Raw genomic sequence first — 27,823 nt, 5'->3', positions numbered from 1 at the left:
TCGCTTCGTTCTGGGTCTCAGATTTTCCATCATCAATCTTACCAAACCGGACAGCCTGTACAAGGAGGGCATGCGGCCGCTAATGTACTCGACGACGGACGCCGAATGCAATCAGGTCGGGTGGCGGCGGTGCGGGGAGAACATCGCCTACTTCCGCAACGAGGACAGCAGGTAAGAAGCCGCGCAGGTGGAGTTGCCTGTCAACCGCTTCTACGGGTTTGCTCATGTCGAACAACTCCATTCTCGCGCCCAAACGCCCGGGTGCGGTCGCTGCTGCGTGCAGCAATGGGTACAATTACAGCCACTACCACCACCGGCCGGCGGATGACGACGAGGACGAGTACATCGGCACCAGCTCGTTCACGCTGTCGTTCAACATCGAGTTCAAGTACGACGGCGACACGGTCTACTTCGCGCACAGCTACCCGTACACCTACTCCGACCTGCAGGACTATCTGATGTGCATCCAGCGCAACCCGGTCAAGTCGAAGTTCTGCAAGCTGCGGCTGCTCTGCCGCTCGCTGGCCGGCAACAACGTCTACTATCTCACCGTAACCGCGCCGACAACGCACGAGGACGACAATCAGAAGGTACGTCCACTGGCCCAACCAACCTGAATAGGGACTCGCCCTTGTTTTGATTTACCGCCTTTGTTTTGGACAGAAAAAGAAAGCAGTCATCATCACCGCACGTGTTCATCCGGGCGAAAGTCCGTCTTCGTGGATGATGAAGGGTTTGATGGATTTCATCACCGGTGATTCGTATGTGGTAGGTGCTGTGAATTGCCATAGCTTTACCAGACATTAAACTCTCTCTTTTCTCTCTCTTTCTCTCTGTCCCGAACCGAAGGCGAAGAAGCTGCGACACAAGTTCATATTCAAGCTGGTTCCCATGCTCAATCCGGACGGTGTCATCGTCGGCAATACGCGCAGCTCGCTCACCGGCCGCGACCTAAACCGCCAGTATCGCACGGTTATACGCGAAACCTATCCCTCGATATGGAACACGAAGGCAATGATAAGAAGGTAGGTGGTTTTCTAGCTCTTGAAACCACATGTTGTTCCCCAGCTGGAAACCTAACGAGAGTACAGCAGAGTAGTACTTAGTTGAATTTGGTTACACTCGTGAATCTGAATTAATGATACGAAAACTTACGAGATTCATGAAGATCAACGATGCATTCATCTTCTGTGGATCATTAATTTTTGTTACTTCATGAATCATAAACTTGTGTTCAATATTTCAAGAATTCTGAATCTCAAACAAATCTTGTATCACTCACGATTGACGTACCCTCAAGACCCTCGACTAGCTTCTACATCGGTGAGGATTTACTCCTGCCTTTCTAAGCCTTCGCCACCTACATGATGTATACCTCTAATAGGTTAAGGACCAACTTCCTAAGCCTTCGCCATCTGGAAATGTATAGCTCTAATAGGTTAAGGGCCGACTTCCTGAGCCTTCGCCACCTAGAGATGTATACCTCTCGTAGGTTGAAAACCGGCTAAACTTAGAGTTATATTTTTCGTCTGGGAGTATGACAAGCCACGTCGAGGAAGTCGATATCCTTATTTAGTTTAAAATTTCCCATCATCTGAGGCTGATACGCAATTAAATCGACAAATTACAATTCACCAAAAGAGCTGGCACTGAATCTGTCAGAGGTTGATAAAGGTACGTTAGTTCTGCGTTATACATTGAAATACTTTAGAGAATCATCGCAAAGGATTCATGAATATTGGTACATAAAAGAATCTCCCCAACAAATTAAAATGGCCTATCAATGGTAGTCCTCAGAAAACATTGTGTGTCTGCAAGATGTTTCCATGAGAGGCATTTGTGTGAATGAGTTGGTCGATGTTTGGGCAATACCTAATAGGATGCCCCGGTAATAAACCAACGTCAAGTCGTGTGCCGTGCAACAGACGTTTTGACACCGACCTGTTCGGATCAATTAAAATCATATTTGTTGGTTCCCTAATGACCCAGTCGGGAAGGAAGCTGCCGGTAACGATCTGCCCTCGACGTTCGTCTATTTTCAAACGATAGTTTTGCGTATAATTTTGTTTATGTGACGAGCGTTCCGTGTCGCAGAAAAAAGGTAGGCAACATTTACCATCGATGTCGCTAAAAATATAACAGCGAGAAGTCGCGCTGAGGAGCGATTATCCGGTACAAAGTCACCCAAAAACCACAAGCATGTCGCCATTGAGAGATACTTTATTGGTAACGTTAATGAGAACAAACAGGTTGAGGTTGAGGTTGGAATTGAGGACAAGTGGCTTCTAGTGTTACCACAAGAGGCATCGTTGTAGTGCTCTTCATTAAATGCTCTCCCCTCCCCCCTCCCCCTCCGCCAGACTGATGGAAGATTGCGGCGTTGCCATGTACTGCGATATGCACGCACACTCCCGCAAGCACAACGTGTTCATCTACGGCTGCGAAAACCTCAAGCGCCACCCGGACCGGCGCCTGCTGGAGCAGGTGTTTCCGCTGATGCTGCACAAAAACGTCGCCGACAAGGTACGGGCCCGGTATCGCTCTGAGTCGGGACTTGTCCACACACACACACACACACACGCTCGCTAACGCTCCGGTTCTCCACCATCTCTCTCTCTCTCTCTCTCCTTAGTTTTCCTTCGAGAACTGCAAGTTTAAGGTACAGAAGAATAAGGAGGGCACCGGCCGGATCGTGGTGTGGGTGCTCGGTGTCACCAACAGCTACACGCTCGAGGCGTCCTTCGGCGGCAGCACGATGGGAGGCCGCGCCGGGACACACTTCTCCACGGCGGTGAGTAGCGCGGGGAGGGCGCACGGGATGTGTTGACCATTTTCACAACCCGAATGTGTTTTCCATTCCTTCTTCCCCAACCCCCACCCTGCAGGACTTCGAACACATCGGTCGGGCGTACTGCGAAACGCTGATGGACTACTACGACGATAATCCGATCAAAGTAAATTACTATCTAAGACGCATTAAGAAAATACGCAAGAGGGAGAAAAGGCTGCGGAAAGAGCTGCGGACACGGCAGCAGGATAGCTTCTGGTGGCTCAATGAAAGCTGAGACCCCGTCCTTTCGCAAACACCCATCCTCTTGTCGTTCCGAAAATCATCCCCCATCCACCGACGTGGTTGTGTTCCATCCCTTTCGCGCGGCTGTGATCAAAGGCCAAGAAAAAGCATTAACCGGTCCAATGATAAAGTAAAAAAAAAGCAAGATGCAAAAACAAACGCATCTAACGCATCACACCACACAACCAGCAATAAAATGTCCCGTAACTCAAGCTCTGTGCGCGATAAGCCTTTCCCAAGCTTTCTCTCCGCTCTTCATTCGTTTCCACCCTTCGTTTTCAACGTGTAATCTTTTTGATCTCTGTGGAAGTAGTAACGAAACGAGTTGTGTAACTGCAGCTGTACACCAACACAAATCGCACTCATAACACAAATAATACAATTACTACGCCACCGCCACTTGCACCTTAAAAAAACACGCGACTACTACCGCTTTCACCGCACCAAAGGGAAAGGACGCTGGCCGGCCAGGGAACCGTTCCTAACCGTTTCATTAACTTCATCTAACACTATGTACGTCAGTTGTTTTTTTTTTTGCTGCACACGCAGCCTTCGTGTTGAGGCTTCCGGAAGTTGTTGCACACCCTACCATAGACCAACTGTATGAAGCTCGAGTAGTAGTAGATGCATTAGTAAATGGTCCCTAACCTCTTCCCGTTGTCTTCGTATTGTCACATTCTTATTCGTCCGCATCTTACACTGTTTTCTGGACAAATTCGTCCAAGCATTAAGCAGTTCTTTACCCGCAATAACTAGTTACTTGCCCCCGCGACTCTCTGTTTTCACCTCTCAAATGTTTCGGGGTTGTTTTATAAGAGCCGTTGTTGTATTTTAAGGGAAACAAATCTTTAAAATTATCATTTTCGAAGTTGTTCTGCGATCAAAAGCTTTGTTTTAATATAGTTATCTTGTAATAGTGCTTGTGAGTTATGTTTCAAGATTTTTAGTTTATTACACGAGGCATAAAGAACCGAGTGCAAACACAATTTCACCGGGCCCTTTCACGGTTCAGCCGATGTATAATGACGAAGCTGTATTTTAAATCTTAGAATCAACTGTTCATTAAAGGTGTACACTTTTAGCTGAACAAGTTTTACTTACACCGGTATCAATTAAGTTTACAACTTCTATTCAAGTATGTCAAGAAAAAGTTAATAAGTTTCAGCCAAAACAGATGTGCTGCTATGCTAAGGGTATTGTATTTTAACATTTGACCAGTAAGTTCATTAAAACATTGATTTGCTTAAACTACGTGAAATATAACTCTCTAAAACTGTTTTAAGAAAAACTATACAAATATAAGGCTGGTGAACATAAAGCAACATCTTAAATGTCAATTCTAAAGAATTATTTTCCTTAAAATACAATGAAGGCGTATTCAAAACAATCACGCAACGTTTTACAGATGAAAAACAGCTTTTCACCAAAGTTACTCTTATTAAGGCTAACGTGCTCCAGGGGAATCAGCTTGTTATTACGGGCAAAGCACAGTTTGATACGGATGAATTGGCCCCGCGAACAGTCCTTTAATACAACCAACAGTGTTATTATTTGTCCCGTAAACGTTCGTACCGTTTGCTCGCCTACATGACACTTATTGCGTCCGTTTGTACTTTCACAATCGAAAACTGTGCGTCCCTATCTGTGCAACCGATACACACACACCCTCCTTGCGAACCCTTGTGCTCCATAATGACACCCTTGGTACCACGAACCACGAAATCCGCCCGAATTCAGAGCGGCTACCGGCAGCTGGTTCGCAAGTATCTGTGGTACATGCTGAACCTGCACAACCCGGACGGCAGCCCACCGTCGGAGGCGGCGATCGCGCTCAAGCTGCGCCAGTTCACGCGCATCCCCGTGCCCCGGACGGCGGATGAGATGGAGGCGCAACGGGCGGAGCGGCTGGAGGAGGAGCGGGAGCGGGTGGATCGACGGCGGAAGGCGAGCGTCGGGCGGGTCTACACCTACTACCCGCTGCGCCAGAAGCCGGAGAAACCGTTCCTCTTCAACTGGCGCAACTGGTTCTGGCCGTGACACACACACACACACAATTCTATCGAGCATCAGAACATCGCCTGTGTGTATGTGTGAGTTTGTGTGTTGGTGATGGTATCCTCTTTTATGTCTAAAACGAAAAGGATTCGATATCAAGCTCAAGCATAGGGACAAGACATAAGAACTACAACCGGAAGTGGAAGGCAACCCGTGGCGGCACACCATACAACGATACACCTACTACTACACGGCCACGCCTATATTGATCCATGTTGGTGCTTCGTCCTACGAGTGTTGTGCGTGTCCGGTGCGCGTCCAGTCGCAGTGTTGTCGTTTTCCGGCGAAAAAAAAAGATGGAGCCTTGTCGCCTACGCTTATACTAATGCTATTTTAATGTTATGCTTATACCATATATGCAATGCGTGATCGGCGCGCGCCTACACTAATGCACACACGCACACGCCTTACTGTCCCTGCCAAATCACCTGCTACACGCTTCAACCCTCCCCCACGACAACCCTCTTCCTCTTCAGCGAGCGTATCGGCGCAAGGTACGCCAGTGTCTCTGGTTCGTGCTGAACCTCTACCATCCGGAAGTGGGTCCACCGTGCGACGAGGCGATCGAGCGGCGGTTTCAGCACTTCCTGCGCATACCGGTGCCCCGCACGCCCGAAGAGCAGGAGGCGCTCCGGCGGGAGCAGGCGAAAGCGGCCGCGAAGCGGAAGGTTGCCACCACCCGCAAGCCACCGGTCGCCAACGAAACGCCGACCAGCGACAAGGGGGGGCAGGTGCGCCGGCGAAAGGTGGTACTGGTGGTGCGAAAGCGTACGGTGCCGCGCAAACCTCCGGCCGACGAGGAGGTCGGGGACGGGCGGCAAGTGGCAACCACCGTCGGCGACCGGCGAGTGGCGGAGGGACGGGCGAACGAGCGCTCTATCTGAGGTGGCCGGTCGCATTGTTTTGTTTTCTTTTTATACTCTAGTGCAATCTGTATCCGTCGTAGCTCGCGAGCTGTTTCTGTTTATTATAGATTAAAACACATATTATTTGATTCACAGTACACCCCCTGGTAGAACTTTTCTTTGCGTTTGTTTACTTGTTGGTTTGCTTGCCGTAGTTTGGACTGTGTTCCCCCCTTATCACCTTATGGTAACCGATACTTCCCTTAAAACCCACCCGTGAACCCGGGAAACCTTCAGAGAACTTTTCCCAAGGCACATCATGCCTCGTAGGACTTTGGGGCAAGAGGCTGTAGTGTTGTCGATTTATCTTAGTAGAAGAAATAAGCCCTCAATCAAACCAGAGATCTAGGGAACTACATCAAGCGAACCCCTCCTTCTCGAACTATTCCTTCAATGCAACCGAAACACCCACCCACACACACACCGTGGAAACCAGGAAAAGCTGCGCATGAAAATACTGACGCGCCTCTCGAAGGAAGGCTCGAGCGCGGAGGAACCGCTCAACATACCGCTGTCGGACTACTCGAGCGACGAGGGCGACACGAGCAGCAGCAGCTCGGAGGACGAGGGCAAGGACAGCATGGCGGAGCTCGAGGGCCCGTGCTGCTCGACGCTCAAAGTGCCCCCATCGTCGCCGGTCCTGCCCCAGAAGCTCAAGGGTAACAAGAAGGTAATTGTCCTCCACAGCTTCAACGACAAAGTTTTCCCTGTCTTGGGCGAACTTTGAAAGGTTGCACAATCTCGAAAAAAACCAACGCTGTTTAAAGATAAATGTGACCCGATAAAGTATTGAATAAGTCATTCACTTCAACAATCAGATGAGGAATTGATAAGCGAAACATCTGCAGGATGCTGCTATGTAAAATTATTTGTACAAACAATCCTCCCGAACATGTGTGTATGTGTGTATATTCCTTTGTACAGTGGACTTGCAAGTAGAACCAAGAGACTAGTAAGACATAACGTCATGAAGCAGTGAGTGGTGAGACTGGTTTGCATGACTTATCAAAATATAAACACTTATTTGATTGATGTCGCCCTCACGATAGTAATAATGCTATCCGTGAATTCAACATCAGAAGGGTCTATGATTAAAGTTATCAATCTATTAGAGAAGTGGTTACTCAGAAGATGGTTTCCAATCTTTTACTGAGGGAAACTTGAAACCACTCCCGAAAAATTGTCGGTAGCCGGTCTCACAGCATCGCTTCACGCTGATTTCACTTTCCAAAAACACCCGCCTTACAGAGCGACCCTGGTCTCTGTTGCTTTCGCTTTCCCGGCAGAACAAGAAGCAGATGGCGCAGGTGCGCCCGGCTTACCGGCGCAAGTCGCACAGCGTGCAGCGCATCGTGCTGGACATTCCGACCACCGAGCCGGCGAGCGACTTCTTCGAGTACACGTCCGAGGACGAGCTGCTGCCGCCGGCGGCCGTCTCCGATACCGAGAACACGATCAAGCGCACGTTCCGGCGGCGCAATCGGCCGCGCAAGACGGACAACATCCGCAAGCTGACGCTGCTCGGGTGCGAGACGCAGTACCTCATGCCGCCGGAGCTGATCGTGCGATCCGCGGCCAACCGGTACCAGTCGGAGGACGAGGACGAGCAGAGCAAGATGGTGATGAGCATCATCAAGGAGTTCCCACCCGTCCTCGGCAAGGAGCGCGTGTGGCAACGCTCGAGCGGCAGCGAAAGGTAGGTTTACGTGCGCGTTAATGGTTTTACACCTAAAATAAGAAGTCTGTCACGAAAGTGTGAATTATGCACAATTATTTTTTGAAAAACCCATCTAATTATCATAACTAGAAGAAAGTATTTTAATGTAACCCTTCGCCATTAATCGATTTGATCCATTTAAACTCGACCCTCTCTCGACTTTCCAACGACAGGACGATCGATGCAATGAAATCCTCCAGCCCGGACAACTATCAGGTACGATTCTCGCTTAAACGATCCATCTGGATGGGGACGCACTCGGACGGGTACGTGAACGATTGCTACAACCCGCGGCCGATTTCCTGGGGCGCACCGCCCACACTGGTCAAGTCGACGCACTACGACAATGAAGCCCTTCTCACGTAAGCTAGAGCTGACGGGGGGTCGTTGGCAGAATGGCACCTATTTTACATGTTCCTATCACGCAGGGCCTGTTCGCAAAAGCTAGCGGCGTGGAAGGACGAAAAGCGCAGCCTGAAAGAAAAGCACCACAAGAGCTCCCTGGCGAAACACCACCACCACCATTCGCATGCGCTTGGTTCGAACAAGGACAAGGAGAACCGAAGCGTCCGGGTGAAGATCACGGTAGGGTCGGAGCAGTTCGCAGCAGCGGCGGCCGCGGCGGCTGCCGCCAAGCAGCGCTACACGTCCGGCACCATCGGGGAGAAGAAGCAGGCGGTGGACAGTTCCGAGAGCGGTGGTATTTCATCGCGCGTCAAGCGGAAAACACGGTACGATAATCCTTCCTTTGCGCGGTAGTATTGTCCTTGGAGAAGTCTCAAGTTTTTCCCTCATTTCTCATCCCCCCATGCGCAGTTCCACGCTTAGCAAGATAGTGGAGAAGGCGGAAATCATCACTCACCTGTCACGGAGCGCGCGCGTCGGTCAGTCTCGGCGGCTGCTGGCCACCAGCTCGCTCTCGACGATCGGCTCGCCGCGGAAGGCGTTGCTTAGCGTTCCGTCCACGACCGCCCTGTCGACCGGCGGGATCACCAACGCTAACGGCACGCCGAATGGCGTCAACGGCACGGGCACCCACGGGCCCTCGGCAAACTCGGCTGCCCCGTCACCCGTGGTGAAGCACCCGAGCAAGTTCAAGACGGGCGGGATTGTGGTCACCGCCGCGCAGCCGCTACCGAAGATGCGCAAATCGTTGGCCGCACGCGCCAAAAGCACTGCCTCACCAATCAAGCTGCCCACTACCAGTATCGATATTCAGCTAACGACACTCTGCTCCGAGACGGAATCTGAAAGAAACGTAAAGGTAGTCACCGGTAAGAAACACAAGAAGAAGCGCACGCCCAAGGACAAGTCGGCCAAGCTGCCGTGCTGAATGGAGGGGTGGACATTCCTCCCAGGGGTTCTAACCGGAAATGCACGAGCACCGGAGCGTACCGTAGGGTCCAGTTGAATGTTGTTGTTTAGAAGACACTCAAGAGCGAGGGACTCCCGCGCTGCGCCGCTGCTCAGCGTAGCACCAAGGACTCATATTCACACATAACAAACAAAAAAAAACATAAACACCCACATATACATCCACACCTTGAATACGGCACCAAAGTGCTGGTTGATAGCAGCCGGAAGATATTGATAGATGCATTTAATAGTGGCAACCAACGTAGTGGCAAACGCTCGAACGTTTTGTATACTGAGCAGGCGGCAGATAAGCAAACTCAATTGATATATAGAAATAAAACAGAAACGGTAAACGTAGTGGCTTGGGGCACCAAACACGAACAATCTCGTTCATCGAGAGCTGAATATGTCCTTCGAACGTGTGGCAAGCGTTTTCATTTTATCCCGATTGCTGTTTGTAAATACACCACATGTTGGTGTAACCGAGATTCCCGTCTACTTTCCCTGCGCTGAAATGGGGAGACAACGAAAGAGACCAGGGAGAGAGCCAGAGAAAGTGTGTTTAAATTACGTAAAACTTACCACTAACGACAAGTGTTCAGGAGCAACAGGAACATCAGGATTGGCACGGACGAGGATGCACGCGTGCTAATCGAACCAATTCGAACACTGCCGACATGTAATCGGTGTACTGCTGTTCACGCGTCCTACACTCTGATCGGCCGACCTACACTATTCATATTTTAATTTTTCACTGTCAGGAGAGGTGGAAATTAACGAAAAAAAATCTTAAAACTTGTCCGGCAGCGACGGTGCGCAAAACAATACCGTCGGTTCGTCTGTCAGATGACTTTTCTCGCGAACGTCTTGTTTTGGTCGCGCTCGAATCGAGCAGCCGGAGGAAGGGAAAAACAAAGCAGAAATCGAGCAAGGTTTCGAGCAGTCGAGTGGTGTTTTAAAATTTAAATCAACCGATCCGCATTTTGCTTTACTTTGAAAAAGCAGTACCATCTTCTGAAATCCACTTTTTCTTTCAATATGCATGTGCAACACCCATTAACAGGTTTAAAAGTTCGAAAGAAGTCGCCGTTTTTGCGTCAATCAGGTTCATGTTGATGAAGGCCGCATTTGTTCCCTATGTGTAATTTATAAAGCAAATGCGAACGTATACGAATATCGCTATTTCTAACACTTTCATTCTTACTTTTAATCAACTACTGTCGAATTGGATCTATGTGGGATGGGCATGACAGTTCAACATGATTTACGATAAAAATAGTTTGACTGGATACTAAAATCTAACAAAATCTACAATCGGTGTGTTCCTTTCTTCGCTGGTGGTACGAACTAGGTTGGGTTTCATACGGTCAGTATTACTCCCATTTTTTCGACACATCAATGTATTCGCCATCCGGTTGCTCGTAGTTTTTGATTGGAGGTGTTGCCACCGGTCCCTCCGCACCAAATGGGACCAACGCTGAGTCAGGCTGAATGGCTTGCTGATACAAATCCTCGGACTCGAGCTTCAATTCGTTCAATGCCTTCGTCTGAGCGGTCACAATTCGGTCGAACAGCTGATAGTCAGCTAGTTTCTCCTGCATCTTGAACTTGGCCCATTGCTTCTCCAGCAATGCACGTGTCTCGATAAGCTCGGGCGATAGCTTAGACGAGGCACGCCTTCGTTTCCTATGGAATAATGTATGCGAATGCAACGTTCAGCGAGTCCAGCAATCAGCAGCATCGTTCTTACCCCTGCTCATCGATAAGTTCCATCGGAGTTTCCAGCTCCTCAATTGGTTTCAGCTGACGAGCATTCTTTTCCAACCGTCTTATTTGTTTTTCCAGCCGTTTTCTTCTGCGCTCTTCCCGCTGTTTGATAATCTGTGGATCGAGTTTTTTCTTCTTTTTCAATGGTTCTGCACAGAGGGTCGGTGTACACCGAAAGAGGAGCCCGCTACTGGTGTGTAACGCCCTGGTACGGCCCAGCTGTGATGAAAATCTGCAACGAAGCCTCGCTTAGAGTTGTCCAAGTACAACAGAAGGTTTACTTACCGGCTTAAAATAGGAATGATCCACATAGTTTCAAGTAAACTGCTGAACCATATAAAATACAAATAAACAGATCCTTCACTCCTCAACGCATGCGGTACAAGAAAAGCGTTTCATAACAAACATGACAACATGCTATACATGCCGCAAATCAAAAGGAAGGTGTAGTCATAACACTTGTTATTCAACCACTTTCTGCGTCTTCACATTATATGAGGTATTTTCCATGATTACTTAGATAATTGCTCAGAACTAAGTCTAGACTTCCGTTTGAAGGTACAAGAGGTTTTTCGTCCTAGGAAGATTGAACGTTTGTTAATTTATTTATACAGCAGCATTAGCAGAATATTGCTAAAACGGAGATATATAGCTTCATTTAATTATATTTTTGCCAATTTTGATACAGTAATCAAACTAATTTTCTAAGAAATTTGGAATGGAATGAGCATATACATTATTAAATTATGTTACCTGCTGCACTTCGTAGCCTTGGTTATACCAAAGTATTCGCGCCTACTACATTTTTTTTTCTCTTGAGTTATCCCCTAAAAATGGGAATGGCATATTGTTTTCACTATTTTTTATGATTATTTATTGGTTTCTTTAACGTTTGATGTATCTTTTCCAGAAAATATGTAAACCAATTATGCCATGCATCCGCGTCATATTTTTGACATAACGGTTTCAACCTCACCTGACCTGACCTTAATGCCAAAATAAACGTCATTCCCTTTAATTTTTCATAACTCCATTTCCATCAGCACACCATACTGCGAGTGGCAAATTCGACGCAATCTCGGGACTATTTCTGCGATCAATTTCCCTGCTCCGACCATCAACCATGAGCTACCAAGTAAGTATCGTTTGTGGCTTGCCAGATTCTTGGGCAAATACAGTTCTTCAGCTAGTGGACCTCCAGTTTTTGAGTGTCCGAAAAATAGAGTTTTTCTCAATTACGTAATTTAACCCTTGATTCCGACAGAACGTTGCCCGCTTGGTGCTGCAGAACAGCCGCCAGTTCTCCCGTACCGCTCCTGCCTCGTCCGGCGAGGTGGCCGAAGGCTACAAGCAGCTGAAACACATCCAGGAGAAATTCCAGGTACGTAACCTAACAAACGGCCCGGGAGGGGGGTGAGATGTGAGTTGGGTCTGATCGGGTTTCGATTGGTTTGCTTACAGAAACCCGATGGCAAGCCCGTGTTCCTGAAGGGAGGCCCAATGGATAACGCGCTGTTCGGTGTGACCATGGCGCTGAGTCTCGTTGGATTGGCCGGAATCGGAAAGCTTTTCTACGAACTGAGCTACCCCAAGAAGGACGAATAGAGTATTTTACTAATAACACGAGAAACGATGCTATGCTTAGTACGTTGGCGCTGGACGAGCAATCCAATCCGCCACGAATGAGTGAGCGTCGTTGTAGTTCAAAATTTGTGGTCAAAACGGTATTTATGTGCCGAAATTTGCTAGAAATGTGTTTGGCATTAGTGTACATCTCCCAGCCCCTTTGCAGCAACTTCATCATGAATGTTTCCAGTTGTGCTTGTCGCGATCGATACGGGATGCAAAAGTGAACGAACGATTCCATTATGTACGATGGTACACATTTATAATCGCATTTATCAGCAAATAAATATGTGTTTTGAACGATAGCTGATAGCAGTACCCATCGCAAGGCTTACCTATGCATTCGAAAAATGTTTCTACACGCCATATTACCTGGGGTAGAATAAAATCGCCGCTATTGAAGATAAATTGCACTCCTTACATAACGATGCACACAATCACAGTGAGATGCATGTTACACGGTTTGATTGAGCAGCTTTAAATTGATAAAACATTTAGTTTGACTCCCACGCTGGAGTTCAATAAATTATGACTGATGATTTGAGATTTAACAAATTTTTAACGAAAGAAAATCTCTTCCAAAATTCTTTACCTATCATAGAGTAGATAGGAAGGAAAAGTCAATTAAAAATTGGTTCGAACTAAGCGACACTTTCCAGCCGTAAACCTATTTCACTGATTTGAGCTATCGCACTAACGGTAAAATATGCACCGTTTCATTTCGCCCTGATGGATGATGATAATAATTCATGCATTTCATGTAAACCGAGCGATTAAAATAACATTAATTCCGCCCCCTCCCGTGCACCAGTGGTTGATGTGTTGAAATAAAAAGAAAAACAAACGGACCCTTGCAGATTCCTTGCACATTCCGCGTGACCAGACCGCACTGTCAGTTCAATTAACGCACATCCGAACGAAGGCTTCTAACGGACAGTGGAGGATGTTAATGAGCTACCAGACTGCTTCCCAATCTTGCAGACAATCGAGAAGACGGTACTGGTAGGAAAAAAGAAAAGTGCCTATTGGTTTATGCAGCAAGGACATGCGCCAGCTACCCTAGCCTGTTGGTTCCTGGTGGGTTGATAACTAATGAATATGCCTAAGGTTGACCCATCGCAGCCGGTACGGGGGTGCCGTGAACCGTCTTAGCAACAGACCCGGGTCCGGCCACACACTTCTCGGGCTCTGGGGGTAGAGGGCAAGGGCGAGCTATAAAAGGACCTGGTCGAATTCTTCCAGCAGACACAAACCGTTGGGGCTCCGCATCGAGCACAAATCGAGCCATTTGGTTCTTAGGTGTAAATAGACACTCGATAAACCACCATTGATGGTTTGAGTGGTAGGTGTTTAAAGTAGTGTAATTTAAGCGTATCGTCGTTGCTTCCTAGTTCTAGTGCTTTAACCCCACGGTTTACTCCGTACCGAGCCAGGTTCTAAGCTTTAGCCGAAACAAAACAGTACAGCCAAAAATGTCCTCCGGAAGCGTGCTTCTAGTAACAGTGCTGCTGATAGGATACATCTATTGGAGCCTTGCGCAACCGTTAGTGTCCCATTGGAGTTGTGTGTAGAACATTGCCTCATTTAACATTTTAACTTAACTTACCTTACTTTTCACGAAATTGTAGAACCAACATATTTGAAATCCGTTGCAAGCTAAAGAAGCCGGTTAAGAACCCACATAGCGTGTGTACCCACGGAGTTTTCATAGATCCGTGTGGCATGGAGGAATGCATACGTGTAAGTTGACCTGGTTGGGTGTGAAGAATGTAATGTCGATTAATGATAATAATCGGGTAACTATTCTTGATTGCGCACAGGGCCCTGGAGAACTGTGCGGGACCACGACGTATGAGATAGTGAAATACGGCCAGTGCGACCACGATCTGCTGTGCTGCAACAACCGCTGCAGAGGCTGCACCGCCCAAGGAGTCTGCTTCGACGAGCCGTGTCATCCGCCGAAACAGCACGGCATACAGCACCGCTCCGACCCCTACATGCCGCGGCGACACCCGAACCCACTTTTCGAGTTGTTCGACTATTACGGTGGCGAGTAAGGTGGTCCCACATTTCGGCGTGGTTCCGGCAAGAATTCTCGCGCTCCCAAATGGACTGCAACTCATCCCAACCTACTTCGATCAACGACGACCAGCAACGGCCTTTTCCACACACTCCGACATAGAGACACACTTCTCTCCCAACGAAGACGGATGCTCTGCCAGCAGCTATGTTATGTGCTTCACCCGAAAACGAGTTCCCGAAACATTTGCAATGGTAGCCAGTTCAATGCCAATGCGAGCGATTCAAGATGTAGAATAGTGCACTACTGGATAGCGTTACCCAGGATAAACCTTTCCCCACTGTCGCCCTGGTTGCTGTCACTTGCTGAGGTCACTTCCGCCGGGATGGCGGAAGCGCGTCTAGCGACACCGCGGCGAAGAAGGGGAAAATCAGCCAATAATCTAGTCAATATTCTATCCCACCGGCGCATTCGCATTCGTTTGCAGTAAAGCTTAGTCTCAATGAAAAATAAAAAAAAAATCACATTCTAACACAAAGAACTTCAAAAGATTTAATAGTTTCAATTTGAGCGAAAAATCCACAGACCGAATTTCTAATTGAGTCGTCTGGGAGGGATTTAGGTATCGATCGGGTATATATGTGAACAATAAGTAATTCTGATTATTTTATTAATCGATATTCTAAACTTGTTCTCTAATTCTAAACAAATCAAAAGATCTAAATTTTAAACTTTCTCTTCGAATTCAAACTAAAGCAACATTAAATAAAGCGCAATTGGTTTACGCGTTTGGCAGCTGATAGACAAAATGGCTGACAATTGTTGCTAGTACTGGCTAATAAGAAGCTTCTTGCGTTTCAACCAATATTCTTGAATATTCACAAGTGGGATTCAACAGCGACAGCGAAGTTCAGTTAATATGATGCGAGCTTGATGTCTTCACATACGCAACATACGATATTATCCGAAAGATACGCTGTATTTTTATACGTATTCCATAATTGATGCGACTTTTTAATGCTGACATATCGAAATGATCATTGTGCTAAGTGTAGAAACATCAGTTCTTGCAGTTCGCTCATCGATTCTAGTAATTATCGTGTTACCGCAATTGAACCTGTACTAGTACATGCTTCTCGAAAAATTGCACAGACCATACCTGACACAGTTCGCAATGACTCAAACAAACCGATGGTATTCGTTTGGGTAAACACACTTAGATGTCCATGCACTAAGCTGCCCTGCTTTTGCATTAACATTTCTCAGAAGATGCAAGCAATCCATAATGTCTAAGTGGCTGTGAATAAATCAAGGATCTTGGAATCGAATCGCTGATGCAAGTAAAATAAGCTTGTCAATCTTGTTAGTTGTGATTTTTTTGCTTGCTGTACTCATAACTCCGGAGTTCTTGATGCATTTTTTTACCATTCTTCAAATAAAATGAAAACTGAAATAAAAAGATATAAACTGCGGGATGCACAACAACGTATCGGAACATTTGCTACTGTCTTATCACATCTTCTTTGATGGAAAAAACTGCCACATCACTTCCAGCGACGTACTTGCAATATATTTGATTGACTTCACTAAACTTAAATACTCAACACTGGTATGTGTGTTGAATATGATAAGTTGGCGTTTTGACAGAAAATCACATGGGAAGCTTTGTATTCATTTGTAGAGTCCGCAAGCTCCATGATTGGATCAGGAATTTTCGCAGTTTGATCTGATGTAATCTTGTCCACCTTCCATAAAAATACGTGTACGTGTATCAAAGCTCTCAGCCGATATTGAGTATTAGCGTTACAAACCAACAAACATTAACTTCTATACCTTCCTTGGGCACAAAAAACAAATCATACGAAGATAGATAAGAATAACTTACACATAACACGGTCAGAATATAAAATGATCCTTAAACAGCGTAAAATAATGTCATCAACTTGCTTTTCTCAACGTGATATTTTGCACAATAAGACAACCACACACGTACTGAATTTAGGATTCAAGGCTTCTAACGAACAGTGGAGGATGTTAATGAGCTACCAGACTGCTTCCCAATCTGCAGACAATCGAGAAGACGGTACTGGAAAAAAGAAAAGTGTCTATTGGTTTATGCAGCAAGGAAATGTACCAGCTACCCTATCCTGTTGATCCTTATCCCTATCCTAGTGGGTTGATAACTAATGAATATGCCTAAGATTAACCCATCGCAGCCGGTACGGCGGTGCCGTGAACCGTCTTAGCAACAGACCCGGGTCCGGCCACACACTTCTCGGGCTCTGGGGGTAGAGGGCAAGGGCGAGCTATAAAAGGACCTGGTCGGATTCTTCCAGCAGACACAAACCGTTGGGACTCCACATCGAGCACAAATCGAGCCATTTGGTTCTTAGGTGTAAATAGACACTCGATAAACCACCATTGATGGTTTGAGTGGTAGGTGTTTAAAGTAGTGTAATTTAAGCGTATCGTCGTTGCTTCCTAGTTCTAGTGCTTTAACCCCACGGTTTACTCCGTACCGAGCCAGGTTCTAAGCTTTAGCCGAAACAAAACAGTACAGCCAAAAATGTCCTCCGGAAGCGTGCTTCTAGTAACAGTACTGCTGATAGGATACATCTATTGGAGCCTTGCCCAACCGTTAGTGTCCCATAGGAGTTGTATATAGCACATTGCCTCATTTAACATTCTAACTTAACTTACCTTACTTTTCACGAAATTGTAGAACCAACATATTTGACATCCGTTGCGAGCTAAAGAAGCCGGTTAAGAACCCACATAGCGTGTGTACCCACGGAGTTTTCATAGATCCGTGTGGCATGGAGGAATGCATACGTGTAAGTTGACCTGGTTGGGTGTGAAGAATGTAATGTCGATTAATGATAATAATCGGGTAACTATTCTTGATTGCGCACAGGGCCCTGGAGAACTGTGCGGGACCACGACGTATGAGATAGTGAAATACGGCCAGTGCGACCACGATCTGCTGTGCTGCAACAACCGCTGCAGAGGCTGCACCGCCCAAGGAGTCTGCTTCGACGAGCCGTGTCATCCGCCGAAACAGCACGGCATACAGCACCGCTCCGACCCCTACATGCCGCGGCGACACCCGAACCCACTTTTCGAGTTGTTCGACTATTACGGTGGCGAGTAAGGTGGTCCCACATTTCGGCGTGGTTCCGGCAAGAATTCTCGCGCTCCCAAACGGACTACAACTCATCCCAACCTACTACGATCAACGACGACCAGCAACGGCCTTTTCCACACACTCCGACATAGAGACACACTTCTCTCCCAACGAAGACGGATGCTCTGCCAGCAGCTATGTTATGTGCTTCACCCAAAAACGAATTCCCGAAACATTTGTAATGGTAGCCAGTTCAATGCCAATGCGAGCGATTCAAGATGTAGAATAGTGCACTACTGGATAGCGTTACCCAGGATAAACCTTTCCCCACTGTTGCCCTGGTTGCTGTCACTTGCTGAGGTCACTTCCGCCGGGATGGCGGAAGCGCGTCTAGCGACACCGCGGCGAAGAAGGGGAAAATCAGCCAATAATCTAGTCAATATTCTATCCCACCGGCGCATTCGCATTCGTTTGCAGTAAAGCTTAGTCTCAATGAAAAATAAAAAAAAATCACATTCTAACACAAAGAACTTCAAAAGATTTAATAGTTTCAATTTGAGCGAAAAATCCACAGACCGAATTTCTAATTGAGTCGTCTGGGAGGGATTTAGGTATCGATCGGGTATATATGTGAACAATAAGTAATTCTGATTATTTTATTAATCGATATTCTAAACTTGTTTTCTAATTCTGAACAAATCAAAAGATCTAAATTTTAAACTTTCTCTTCGAATTCAAACTAAAGCAACATTAAATAAAGCGCAATTGGTTTACGCGTTTGGCAGCTGATAGACAAAATGGCTGACAATTGTTGCTAGTACTGGCTAATAAGAAGCTTCTTGCGTTTCAACCAATATTCTTGAATATTCACAAGTGGGATTCAACAGCGACAGCGAAGTTCAGTTAATATGATGCGAGCTTGATGTCTTCACATACGCAACATACGATATTATCCGAAAGATACGCTGTATTTTTATACGTATTCCATAATTTGTTGGGGATTTGGGTGAATGTGATATTCGCAATTGAACGACACTTGAAATCAATGGAAAACACCTTTTATTAATGACCACACGACATAGGCTAATTACATATGTGCGATGATGATGATTTAATAATTTATAGAGGTTTTGAGCCGGGAGGCTTCTTTCACCTCTACATATGTGCGACTAACTATTTCGTTGCGCGCTTGACGCTTTTATATGTGCCGGCGTCCGTCACTCACGCGCGTGACACTCGTGCTACACACGATCGTGTTCTACCCGTGCTCCATTCTCTCTTGCTCAACCTTCATTGCTAGCTCTCAACACTCCTCCTCAATTAAGGTTGACACAATCCCATTAATTCACTAAATTTTCTATGTTTGATAACACCAAGCGGTTTAGTAAGAACATCTGCGATCATGTCTTCCGTAGGGCAATACTCAAGCTCTAAAACATTTTCTTCACATAACTGCCTGACGTAATGGGATCTAGTCTCAATATGTTTCGAGCGTCGATTCGTTCGTTCAGAGTTAGCAAAAATAATGCAGCTTTGATTATCTTCCATTATTTTGATCGGTCCTGCACAAGTCTCGCCTAGATCGTTTAGCACACTCCTAATCCAAACTAATTCTTGGCACGCTTCACTAAGTGCTACATATTCGGATTCCATTGATGATAATGTGACGCTTCCCTGCTTTCTACTACCCCATGAAACTGCTGCACCAGCTAACATATATACGAAACCGGTAGTAGACTTTCTAGTTTGGATATCGCCAGCCCAATCTGCGTCCGAATAACCAATTAATTCGCTGCCACGGATACTATCATATTTCAATCGATAAGTTTTGGTCTCTTTTAGATAACGTACTACTCTCTTTGCTGCAGTCCAGTCCCTTTCGGTTGGTGAGCTTACGCGTCGTCCCAGAATCGAAGTACTGGCCGCTATGTCAGGCCGAGCACAAATCGCTATATACAGTAACGCGCCAATTAAGCTTCTATACTTGGTTGCATCAGGAAGTATAGCACTATTATCCTCTTCTTTTATGTATCCTGATTCCATTGGGACCTTGGACCCTTTCAAATCACGCAAATTAAATTTGTCTGTTACCTTGTTGATATAGCTTTCTAATGAGATACTATATATGCCAGTATTACAATGAATTTCTAAACCTAGGAAATAACTCAAATCGCCTAAATTCGTAATATCAAAATTCTGCTTCAATTCATTGTAAACTGTAGTGATTTCATCTTCGTTTTCGCAGCCAACTAAAATATCGTCGACGTACACTAAAATATAAACTCGATTTGCATTCGCTAGTTTCGTGTACAGACATGGATCCGCCGTGCTTTGAAGAAAACCTATTCTTTGGAGAACTTCGTCGAGCCGTTTGTTCCAACACCTGGCCGATTGTTTCAGGCCGTATATGCTCCTCCTCAAACGGCACACCAGGTTCTCCTTGCCTTCTACCGCAAAACCAGGTGGTTGCACCATATAAAGTTCCTCGTCGAGTTGTCCATTCAAGTAAGCTGTTTTTACGTCAAAGTGTTTTAGTTTTATTCCTTTTCTACTTGCCATTGCCAGAAGAAGTCGAAGCGTTGTGTGTGTAGTCACCGGAGCGAACACCTCGTCGTAGTCTTCGCCGTATTGTTGCGAAAACCCCTGTGCTACCAAACGTGCCTTATACTTTGTTACCTGTCCAGCTGCGTTTCTTTTTAACTTGAAGACCCAGCGGCAACCGATAGGCTTCCGTTTTTCAGGTAGAGTTACTAGTTCCCACGTACCATTGTCCAGGTGTGACTTCATTTCATCCGACATTGCCGCTTGCCACTCTTCTTTGTTTGCACTATTCAACACTTCTTTCACATTTTTCGGTTCCTTTTCTTCAATGAACGCTGTCTCTGCGGTGAACGCCTCTTCTATGAGTCTTTTAGGGGGAACTCCCTTCGATGTTCGTGTTGACGTTCTGGCTGGTTTAGATTCACTCGAAACACTTTTAAAAGACGAATCGGTTTCGCTTCCACTATTGTTTTCCTCCCATTGATCGTTAGAATGTTGGACAATGTACGAATCGTCGTCGGAGTGTATTAATGGAACGGTCAAAACTCCTCCTGTCGCTGTAGCTTCGGAAGTAGATGGTGGTACCTGCTTTTCAACACTCGACTCAATAAATTTTGCGTCCCTGCTGATTGTCACTTTACACGTTTTAATGTTCACGAAGCGATACGCCTTTTGTTTCACCGCGTACCCGACAAAAACCAGTTTCTCGGCCTTCACATCCAGAGCACGCCGTTTTTCTTTTGGAATATGCACAAACGCGACACATCCGAAAACTTTCAAGTGTTCATACGATGGTGTCTTTTTATGCCACAGTTCGAACGGGGTCCGTTTGATTGTTGAAGACGGACAGCGATTTTGTATATAATTCGCGGTACTAATCGCTTCTCCCCAAAATCGTTTGTGCAGTCCTGAATCTGATAACATGCACCGCATCATTTCCTTTAGATGCCTATTTTTCCGCTCGGCCACTCCATTTTGCTGAGGTGAGTATGGAGCAGACATTTCTTGCAGGATTCCGTTATCGTTCAAAAATGTCTTTAGACCACTGCTCAAATATTCACCCCCGCCATCAGACCGAATTCGTTTAGGATATTTTCCAAATTGATTTTTCATAAGTTGGCAGTAATCACGAATTTTGTCGGCAGCATCATTTTTATGTTTTAAAAGGTAAATCATAGCATAACGACTATAATCGTCTACCAAAATTATATAAAAACGATTGCCACTTGGAGTTGGTATTTCCATCGGGCCTGCCAAATCACTATGGATTAGATCACCCACTTCACTTGATCTGCTACTGGAAACTTTTGGAAAAGAGTATCGACTCATTTTTCCTTCACAACATGGAATACATACGGATTTCATGTCACATTTGTCCATCTTCAGGCCTTTTCCCAAATTATTGTTCACTATTTTGGCTATAGCACTAGGGTCACGGTGCCCTAGACGGCGATGCCACACATGCTCACAAGATCCGTGGTGTGTTTTAATGGCCACGTTCTCAAGCACGTTAAAGGTGCTATCACTAAATTGTTCCAAGTGGTATAGGTCACCTTTGCGTTTACCCACTAACAACACTTCATCACCTTTTGAAATTTTACACTCAGTTTTACCAAACCAAACACTAAGGCCTAAATCCGAGATTTTACTAACCGATAGTAAATTGCCCGCAAGTGTTGGTACGTGTAAAACATTTGTTAGGTTCACTTTCACACGCGCACCTTTATCATTCACTCCATAAAACAGCGCCGATCCAACACCAGCCGAGGAAATCTGATTTCCGTCGGCTAAAAATATGGTCGAACTGGACCCGTTGCATCCTGTAAGGATTGAGGCGTCTTTTGTCATGTGGGAGGTTGCACCGGAATCAAGGTACCATGAACTCACCTTTCCAGTTCCCACGGCAGCAAGACACATCTCGATTTTTGACTCAGCTGGTTCGACAGCTATGTTGGCCTTTGGTCGGATTTGCCTGTCATGCTGGAATTTTCTGCAGTCGCGACGGTAATGCCCTTCCTTTTTGCAGTAGTGACAGATCTTTTTGTAGTTGTTGTTAGGTCCACTCAACACAAGTGCCTTTTGATCATGTCCACTATCCTGCGTGCGTCTTCGCCCTTCGTCTAAAAGCTTACCTTTGACGAAATCGACCGTCAGATCTTCGTCTGGCCGACTTTCCAGAGCAGTTATAAGCCCATCGTAGGATTTTGGTAGGCTTGATAACATTAGTGCGACGAAAGAGGGATCCTTTATTTCCTCCCCTAGTGCCAACAGTCTCAACCGCAATGTTGCAAGTTGTTGCAGGTGTTCTCCTACGTTGTCACCCTCCGACATGCGTGCGGCGAACATTTGGCGCATTATATGAATTTTTGAGGAAAGTGAGGCTCTTTCGTGGTAGCCTTTTAGGGCATCCCACATCTCCTTCGCCGACTTTGTCTGCATTACGTGGATCAGCTGGGAATCCTCAAGTGCTAATCCAATCAGCGCCTGTGCCTTCTCATCGTTCGAAGTCCAGACCGCATTTGCTGGCTCTGGTTTTGGATTAGTAACTGTTTCCAACAGCTTCTCCCTCATCAAGAGAAGGCGAATCTTGTACTTCCAGATTTCATAATTCTGGTCATTCAATTTTTCAATAGCAACCTTTTCAGCCATTTTTAGTCAATATCACTTTTCACAAAAGAAGTATCACTTTTAACAAAAGACTTCACTGCACTAAAAACCCTGGGCCCATAACCTGTTGGGGATTTGGGTGAATGTGATATTCGCAATTGAACGACACTTGAAATCAATGGAAAACACCTTTTATTAATGACCACACGACATAGGCTAATTACATATGTGCGACTAACTATTTCGTTGCGCGCTTGACGCTTTTATATGTGCCGGCGTCCGTCACTCACGCGCGTGACACTCGTGCTACACACGATCGTGTTCTACCCGTGCTCCATTCTCTCTTGCTCAACCTTCATTGCTAGCTCTCAACATAATTGATGCGACTTTTTAATGCTGACATATCGAAATGATCATTGTGCTAAGTGTAGAAACATCAGTTCTTGCAGTTCGCTCATCGATTCTAGTAATTATCGTGTTACCGCAATTGAACCTGTACTAGTACATGCTTCTCGAAAAATTGCACAGACCATACCTGACACAGTTCGCAATGACTCAAACAAACCGATGGTATTCGTTTGGGTAAACACACTTAGATGTCCATGCACTAAGCTGCCCTGCTTTTGCATTAACATTTCTCAGAAGATGCAAGCAATCCATAATGTCTAAGTGGCTGTGAATAAATCAAGGATCTTGGAATCGAATCGCTGATGCAAGTAAAATAAGCTTGTCAATCTTGTTAGTTGTGATTTTTTTGCTTGCTGTACTCATAACTCCGGAGTTCTTGATGCATTTTTTTACCATTCTTCAAATAAAATGAAAACTGAAATAAAAAGATATAAACTGCGGGATGCACAACAACGTATCGGAACATTAGCTACTGTCTTATCACATCTTCTTTGATGGAAAAAACTGCCACATCACTTCCAGCGACGTACTTGCAATATATTTGATTGACTTCACTAAACTTAAATACTCAACACTGGTACGTGTGTTGAATATGATAAGTTGGCGTTTTGACAGAAAATCACATAGGAAGCTTTGTATTCATTTGTAGAGCCAGCAAGCTCCATGATTGGATCAGGAATTTTCGCAGTTTGATCTGATGTAATCTTGTCCACCTTCCATAAAAATACGTGTACTTGTATCAAAGCTCTCAGCCGATTTTGAGTATTAGCGGTACAAACAAACAAACATTAACTTCTACACCTTCCTTGGGCAAAAAGAAACAAATCATACGAAGATAGATAAGAATAACTTATACATAACACGGTCAGAATATAAAATGATCCTTAAACAGCGTAAAATAATGTCATCAACTTGCTTTTCTCAACGTGATATTTTGCACAATAAGACAACAACACACGTACTGAATTTAGGATTCAAGGCTTCTAACGAACAGTGGAGGATGTTAATGAGCTACCAGACTGCTTCCCAATCTTGCAGACAATCGAGAAGACGGTACTGGAAAAAAGAAAAGTGTCTATTGGTTTATGCAGCAAGGAAATGCACCAGCTACCCTATCCTGTTGATCCTTATCCCTATCCTAGTGGGTTGATAACTAATGAATATGCCTAAGGTTGACCCATCGCAGCCGGTACGGCGGTGCCGTGAACCGTCTTAGCAACAGACCCGGGTCCGGCCACACACTTCTCGGGCTCTGGGGGTAGAGGGCAAGGGCGAGCTATAAAAGGACCTGGTCGAATTCTTCCAGCAGACACAAACCGTTGGGACTCCACATCGAGCACAAATCGAGCCATTTGGTTCTTAGGTGTAAATAGACACTCGATAAACCACCATTGATGGTTTGAGTGGTAGGTGTTTAAAGTAGTGTAATTTAAGCGTATCGTCGTTGCTTCCTAGTTCTAGTGCTTTAACCCCACGGTTTACTCCGTACCGAGCCAGGTTCTAAGCTTTAGCCGAAACAAAACAGTACAGCCAAAAATGTCCTCCGGAAGCGTGCTTCTAGTAACAGTGCTGCTGATAGGATACATCTATTGGAGCCTTGCGCAACCGTTCATGTCCCATTGGAGTTGTGTGTAGAACATTGCCTCATTTAACATTTTAACTTAACTTACCTTACTTTTCACGAAATTGTAGAACCAACATATTTGAAATCCGTTGCAAGCTAAAGAAGCCGGTTAAGAACCCACATAGCGTGTGTACCCACGGAGTTTTCATAGATCCGTGTGGCATGGAGGAATGCATACGTGTAAGTTGACCTGGTTGGGTGTGAAGAATGTAATGTCGAATAATGCTAACTAGTACTGTGTGAAATAATCGGGTTATTATTGTTTATATAGGGCCCAGGAGAACTGTGCGGGACCACGAAGTATGACATAGTGCTATACGGCCAGTGCGACCACGATCTGCTGTGCTGCAACAGCCGCTGCAGAGGCTGCACCGCCCAAGGAGTCTGCTTCGACGAGCCGTGTCATCCGCCGAAACAGCACGGCATACAGCACCGCTCCGACCCCTACATGCCGCGGCGACACCCGAACCCACTTTTCGAGTTGTTCGACTATTACGGTGGCGAGTAAGGTGGTCCCACATTCCGGCGGGGTTCCGGCAAGAATTCTCGCGCTCCCAAACGGACTACAACTCATCCCAACCTACTACGATCAACGACGACCAGCAACGGCCTTTTCCACACACTCCGACATAGAGACACACTTCTCTCCCAACGAGGACTGGAACGAATTCCCGAAACATTTGCAATGGTAGCCAGTTCAATGCCAATGCGAGCGATTCAAGATGTAGAATAGTGCACTACTGGATAGCGTTACCCAGGATAAACCTTTCCCCACTGTCGCCCTGGTTGCTGTCACTTGCTGAGGTCACTTCCGCCGGGATGGCGGATGCGCGTCTAGCGACACCGCGGCGAAGAAGGGGAAAATCAGCCAATAATCTAGTCAATATTCTAACCCACCGGCGCATTCGCATTCGTTTGCAGTAAAGCTTAGTCTCAATGAAAAATAAAAAAAAATCACATTCTAACACAAAGAACTTCAAAAGATTTAATAGTTTCAATTTGAGCGAAAAATCCACAGACCGAATTTCTAATTGAGTCGTCTGGGAGGGATTTAGGTATCGATCGGGTATATATGTGAACAATAAGTAATTCTGATTATTTTGTTAATCGATATTCTAAACTTGTTTTCTAATTCTAAACAAATCAAAAGATCTAAATTTTAAACTTTCTCTTCGAATTCAAACTAAAGCAACATTAAATAAAGCGCAATTGGTTTACGCGTTTGGCAGCTGATAGACAAAATGGCTGACAATTGTTGCTAGTACTGGCTAATAAGAAGCTTCTTGCGTTTCAACCAATATTCTTGAATATTCACAAGTGGGATTCAACAGCGACAGCGAAGTTCAGTTAATATGATGCGAGCTTGATGTCTTCACATACGCAACGTACGATATTATCCGAAAGATACGCTGTATTTTTATACGTATTCCATAATTGATGCGACTTTTTAATGCTGACATATCGAAATGATCATTGTGCTAAGTGTAGAAACATCAGTTCTTGCAGTTCGCTCATCGATTCTAGTAATTATCGTGTTACCGCAATTGAACCTGTACTAGTACATGCTTCTCGAAAAATTGCACAGACCATACCTGACACAGTTCGCAATGACTCAAACAAACCGATGGTATTCGTTTGGGTAAACACACTTAGATGTCCATGCACTAAGCTGCCCTGCTTTTGCATTAACATTTCTCCGAAGATGCAAGCAATCCATAATGTCTAAGTGGCTGTGAATAAATCAAGGATCTTGGAATCGAATCGCTGATGCAAGTAAAATAAGCTTGTCAATCTTGTTAGTTGTGATTTTTTTGCTTGCTGTACTCATAACTCCGGAGTTCTTGATGCATTTTTTTACCATTCTTCAAATAAAATGAAAACTGAAATAAAAAGATATAAACTGCGGGATGCACAACAACGTATCGGAACATTAGCTACTGTCTTATCACATCTTCTTTGATGGAAAAAACTGCCACATCACTTCCAGCGACGTACTTGCAATATATTTGATTGACTTCACTAAACTTAAATACTCAACACTGGTACGTGTGTTGAATATGATAAGTTGGCGTTTTGACAGAAAATCACATGGGAAGCTTTGTATTCATTTGTAGAGCCAGCAAGCTCCATGATTGGATCAGGAATTTTCGCAGTTTGATCTGATGTAATCTTGTCCACCTTCCATAAAAATACGTGTACTTGTATCAAAGCTCTCAGCCGATTTTGAGTATTAGCGGTACAAACAAACAAACATTAACTTCTACACCTTCCTTGGGCAAAAAGAAACAAATCATACGAAGATAGATAAGAATAACTTATACATAACACGGTCAGAATATAAAATGATCCTTAAACAGCGTAAAATAATGTCATCAACTTGCTTTTCTCAACGTGATATTTTGCACAATAAGACAACAACACACGTACTGAATTTAGGATTCAAGGCTTCTAACGAACAGTGGAGGATGTTAATGAGCTACCAGACTGCTTCCCAATCTTGCAGACAATCGAGAAGACGGTACTGGAAAAAAGAAAAGTGTCTATTGGTTTATGCAGCAAGGAAATGCACCAGCTACCCTATCCTGTTGATCCTTATCCCTATCCTAGTGGGTTGATAACTAATGAATATGCCTAAGGTTGACCCATCGCAGCCGGTACGGCGGTGCCGTGAACCGTCTTAGCAACAGACCCGGGTCCGGCCACACACTTCTCGGGCTCTGGGGGTAGAGGGCAAGGGCGAGCTATAAAAGGACCCGGTCGGATTCTTCCAGCAGACACAAACCGTTGGGACTCCACATCGAGCACAAATCGAGCCATTTGGTTCTTAGGTGTAAATAGACACTCGATAAACCACCATTGATGGTTTGAGTGTAGGTGTTTAAAGTAGTGTAATTTAAGCGTATCGTCGTTGCTTCCTAGTTCTAGTGCTTTACCTCCACGGTTTCCTCCGTGCCGAGCCAGGTTCTAAGCTTTAGCCGAAACAAAACAGTACAGCCAAAA

General features: G+C 45.4%; 7 protein-coding genes across 7 annotated transcripts in view; 5 read left to right on the top strand and 2 right to left on the bottom strand.

Annotated features, from left to right (window-relative positions):
* Positions 1-9,083, top strand: part of LOC131290362 (cytosolic carboxypeptidase 2-like) — a 31,086-nt gene extending 22,003 nt beyond the window's left edge. Inside the window, exons 5-16 of the mRNA XM_058319512.1 lie at positions 22-171; positions 284-590; positions 664-768; positions 850-1,025; positions 2,361-2,523; positions 2,633-2,791; positions 2,886-2,954; positions 6,470-6,703; positions 7,320-7,729; positions 7,924-8,112; positions 8,179-8,481; positions 8,567-9,083. Coding sequence (XP_058175495.1) covers positions 22-171; positions 284-590; positions 664-768; positions 850-1,025; positions 2,361-2,523; positions 2,633-2,791; positions 2,886-2,954; positions 6,470-6,703; positions 7,320-7,729; positions 7,924-8,112; positions 8,179-8,481; positions 8,567-9,083 — 2,782 coding nt within the window. The remainder of the gene's footprint in view (positions 1-21; positions 172-283; positions 591-663; positions 769-849; positions 1,026-2,360; positions 2,524-2,632; positions 2,792-2,885; positions 2,955-6,469; positions 6,704-7,319; positions 7,730-7,923; positions 8,113-8,178; positions 8,482-8,566) is intronic.
* The window catches only part of LOC131291182 (glutamine-dependent NAD(+) synthetase), a 43,938-nt gene extending 34,119 nt beyond the window's left edge, over positions 1-9,819 (bottom strand). The window contains exons 1-2 of the mRNA XM_058320373.1: positions 9,689-9,819; positions 8,613-8,997 (exon numbers count right to left, since the gene is read on the bottom strand). The gene's annotated coding sequence lies outside the window, so the exon portion shown is untranslated. The remainder of the gene's footprint in view (positions 1-8,612; positions 8,998-9,688) is intronic.
* A 470-nt stretch (positions 9,820-10,289) lies between these two features.
* On the bottom strand, positions 10,290-11,290 carry LOC131290882 (large ribosomal subunit protein mL40-like). The gene is made up of 3 exons (XM_058320067.1): positions 11,159-11,290; positions 10,857-11,105; positions 10,290-10,792 (listed from the first exon to the last, which is right to left on the bottom strand). The coding sequence occupies exons 1-3, from the start codon at positions 11,182-11,184 to the stop codon at positions 10,480-10,482; spliced, it is 588 nt and encodes a 195-aa protein (XP_058176050.1). The 5' UTR covers positions 11,185-11,290; the 3' UTR covers positions 10,290-10,479.
* A 586-nt stretch (positions 11,291-11,876) lies between these two features.
* On the top strand, positions 11,877-12,804 carry LOC131290845 (cytochrome c oxidase subunit 7A, mitochondrial). The gene is made up of 3 exons (XM_058320029.1): positions 11,877-12,008; positions 12,138-12,254; positions 12,335-12,804. Exons 1-3 carry the CDS (start codon positions 11,997-11,999, stop codon positions 12,476-12,478), a joined length of 273 nt encoding a protein of 90 aa, XP_058176012.1. The 5' UTR covers positions 11,877-11,996; the 3' UTR covers positions 12,479-12,804.
* A 1,164-nt stretch (positions 12,805-13,968) lies between these two features.
* LOC131291380 (uncharacterized) lies at positions 13,969-14,556 on the top strand. The gene is made up of 3 exons (XM_058320582.1): positions 13,969-14,042; positions 14,128-14,239; positions 14,320-14,556. Exons 1-3 carry the CDS (start codon positions 13,972-13,974, stop codon positions 14,554-14,556), a joined length of 420 nt encoding a protein of 139 aa, XP_058176565.1. The 5' UTR covers positions 13,969-13,971.
* A 2,529-nt stretch (positions 14,557-17,085) lies between these two features.
* LOC131291378 (uncharacterized) lies at positions 17,086-17,670 on the top strand. The gene is made up of 3 exons (XM_058320580.1): positions 17,086-17,156; positions 17,242-17,353; positions 17,434-17,670. The coding sequence occupies exons 1-3, from the start codon at positions 17,086-17,088 to the stop codon at positions 17,668-17,670; spliced, it is 420 nt and encodes a 139-aa protein (XP_058176563.1).
* A 7,065-nt stretch (positions 17,671-24,735) lies between these two features.
* LOC131291181 (uncharacterized) lies at positions 24,736-25,331 on the top strand. The gene is made up of 3 exons (XM_058320371.1): positions 24,736-24,806; positions 24,892-25,003; positions 25,095-25,331. The coding sequence occupies exons 1-3, from the start codon at positions 24,736-24,738 to the stop codon at positions 25,329-25,331; spliced, it is 420 nt and encodes a 139-aa protein (XP_058176354.1).
* Positions 25,332-27,823: the final 2,492 nt, after the last annotated feature.

Source organism: Anopheles ziemanni, chromosome X, assembly GCF_943734765.1.
Source record: "Anopheles ziemanni chromosome X, idAnoZiCoDA_A2_x.2, whole genome shotgun sequence".
In the NCBI taxonomy this organism is placed as follows: Eukaryota; Metazoa; Arthropoda; class Insecta; order Diptera; family Culicidae; genus Anopheles; species Anopheles ziemanni.
This window is presented reverse-complemented; position numbering and strand designations above follow the sequence as displayed.

Bases quoted from the DNA above. Each gene is read 5' to 3' on its own strand.
- LOC131290882 (XM_058320067.1), bottom strand. From the start codon at position 11,184: ATGTGGATCATTCCTATTTTAAGCCG. The intron at 11,106-11,158 runs GTAAGTAAACCT...GCTTCGTTGCAG, and splicing joins ATCATTCCTATTTTAAGCCG to ATTTTCATCACAGCTGGGCC. The intron at 10,793-10,856 runs GTAAGAACGATG...ATTATTCCATAG, and splicing joins GAACTTATCGATGAGCAGGG to GAAACGAAGGCGTGCCTCGT.
- LOC131290845 (XM_058320029.1), top strand. The intron at 12,255-12,334 runs GTACGTAACCTA...GTTTGCTTACAG, and splicing joins ACATCCAGGAGAAATTCCAG to AAACCCGATGGCAAGCCCGT.
- LOC131291380 (XM_058320582.1), top strand. From the start codon at position 13,972: ATGTCCTCCGGAAGCGTGCTTCTAGTAACAGTGCTGCTGATAGGATAC. The intron at 14,043-14,127 runs GTTAGTGTCCCA...ACGAAATTGTAG, and splicing joins TATTGGAGCCTTGCGCAACC to AACCAACATATTTGAAATCC. The intron at 14,240-14,319 runs GTAAGTTGACCT...GATTGCGCACAG, and splicing joins GCATGGAGGAATGCATACGT to GGCCCTGGAGAACTGTGCGG.
- LOC131291378 (XM_058320580.1), top strand. From the start codon at position 17,086: ATGTCCTCCGGAAGCGTGCTTCTAGTAACAGTACTGCTGATAGGATAC. The intron at 17,157-17,241 runs GTTAGTGTCCCA...ACGAAATTGTAG, and splicing joins TATTGGAGCCTTGCCCAACC to AACCAACATATTTGACATCC. The intron at 17,354-17,433 runs GTAAGTTGACCT...GATTGCGCACAG, and splicing joins GCATGGAGGAATGCATACGT to GGCCCTGGAGAACTGTGCGG.
- LOC131291181 (XM_058320371.1), top strand. From the start codon at position 24,736: ATGTCCTCCGGAAGCGTGCTTCTAGTAACAGTGCTGCTGATAGGATAC. The intron at 24,807-24,891 runs GTTCATGTCCCA...ACGAAATTGTAG, and splicing joins TATTGGAGCCTTGCGCAACC to AACCAACATATTTGAAATCC. The intron at 25,004-25,094 runs GTAAGTTGACCT...TTGTTTATATAG, and splicing joins GCATGGAGGAATGCATACGT to GGCCCAGGAGAACTGTGCGG.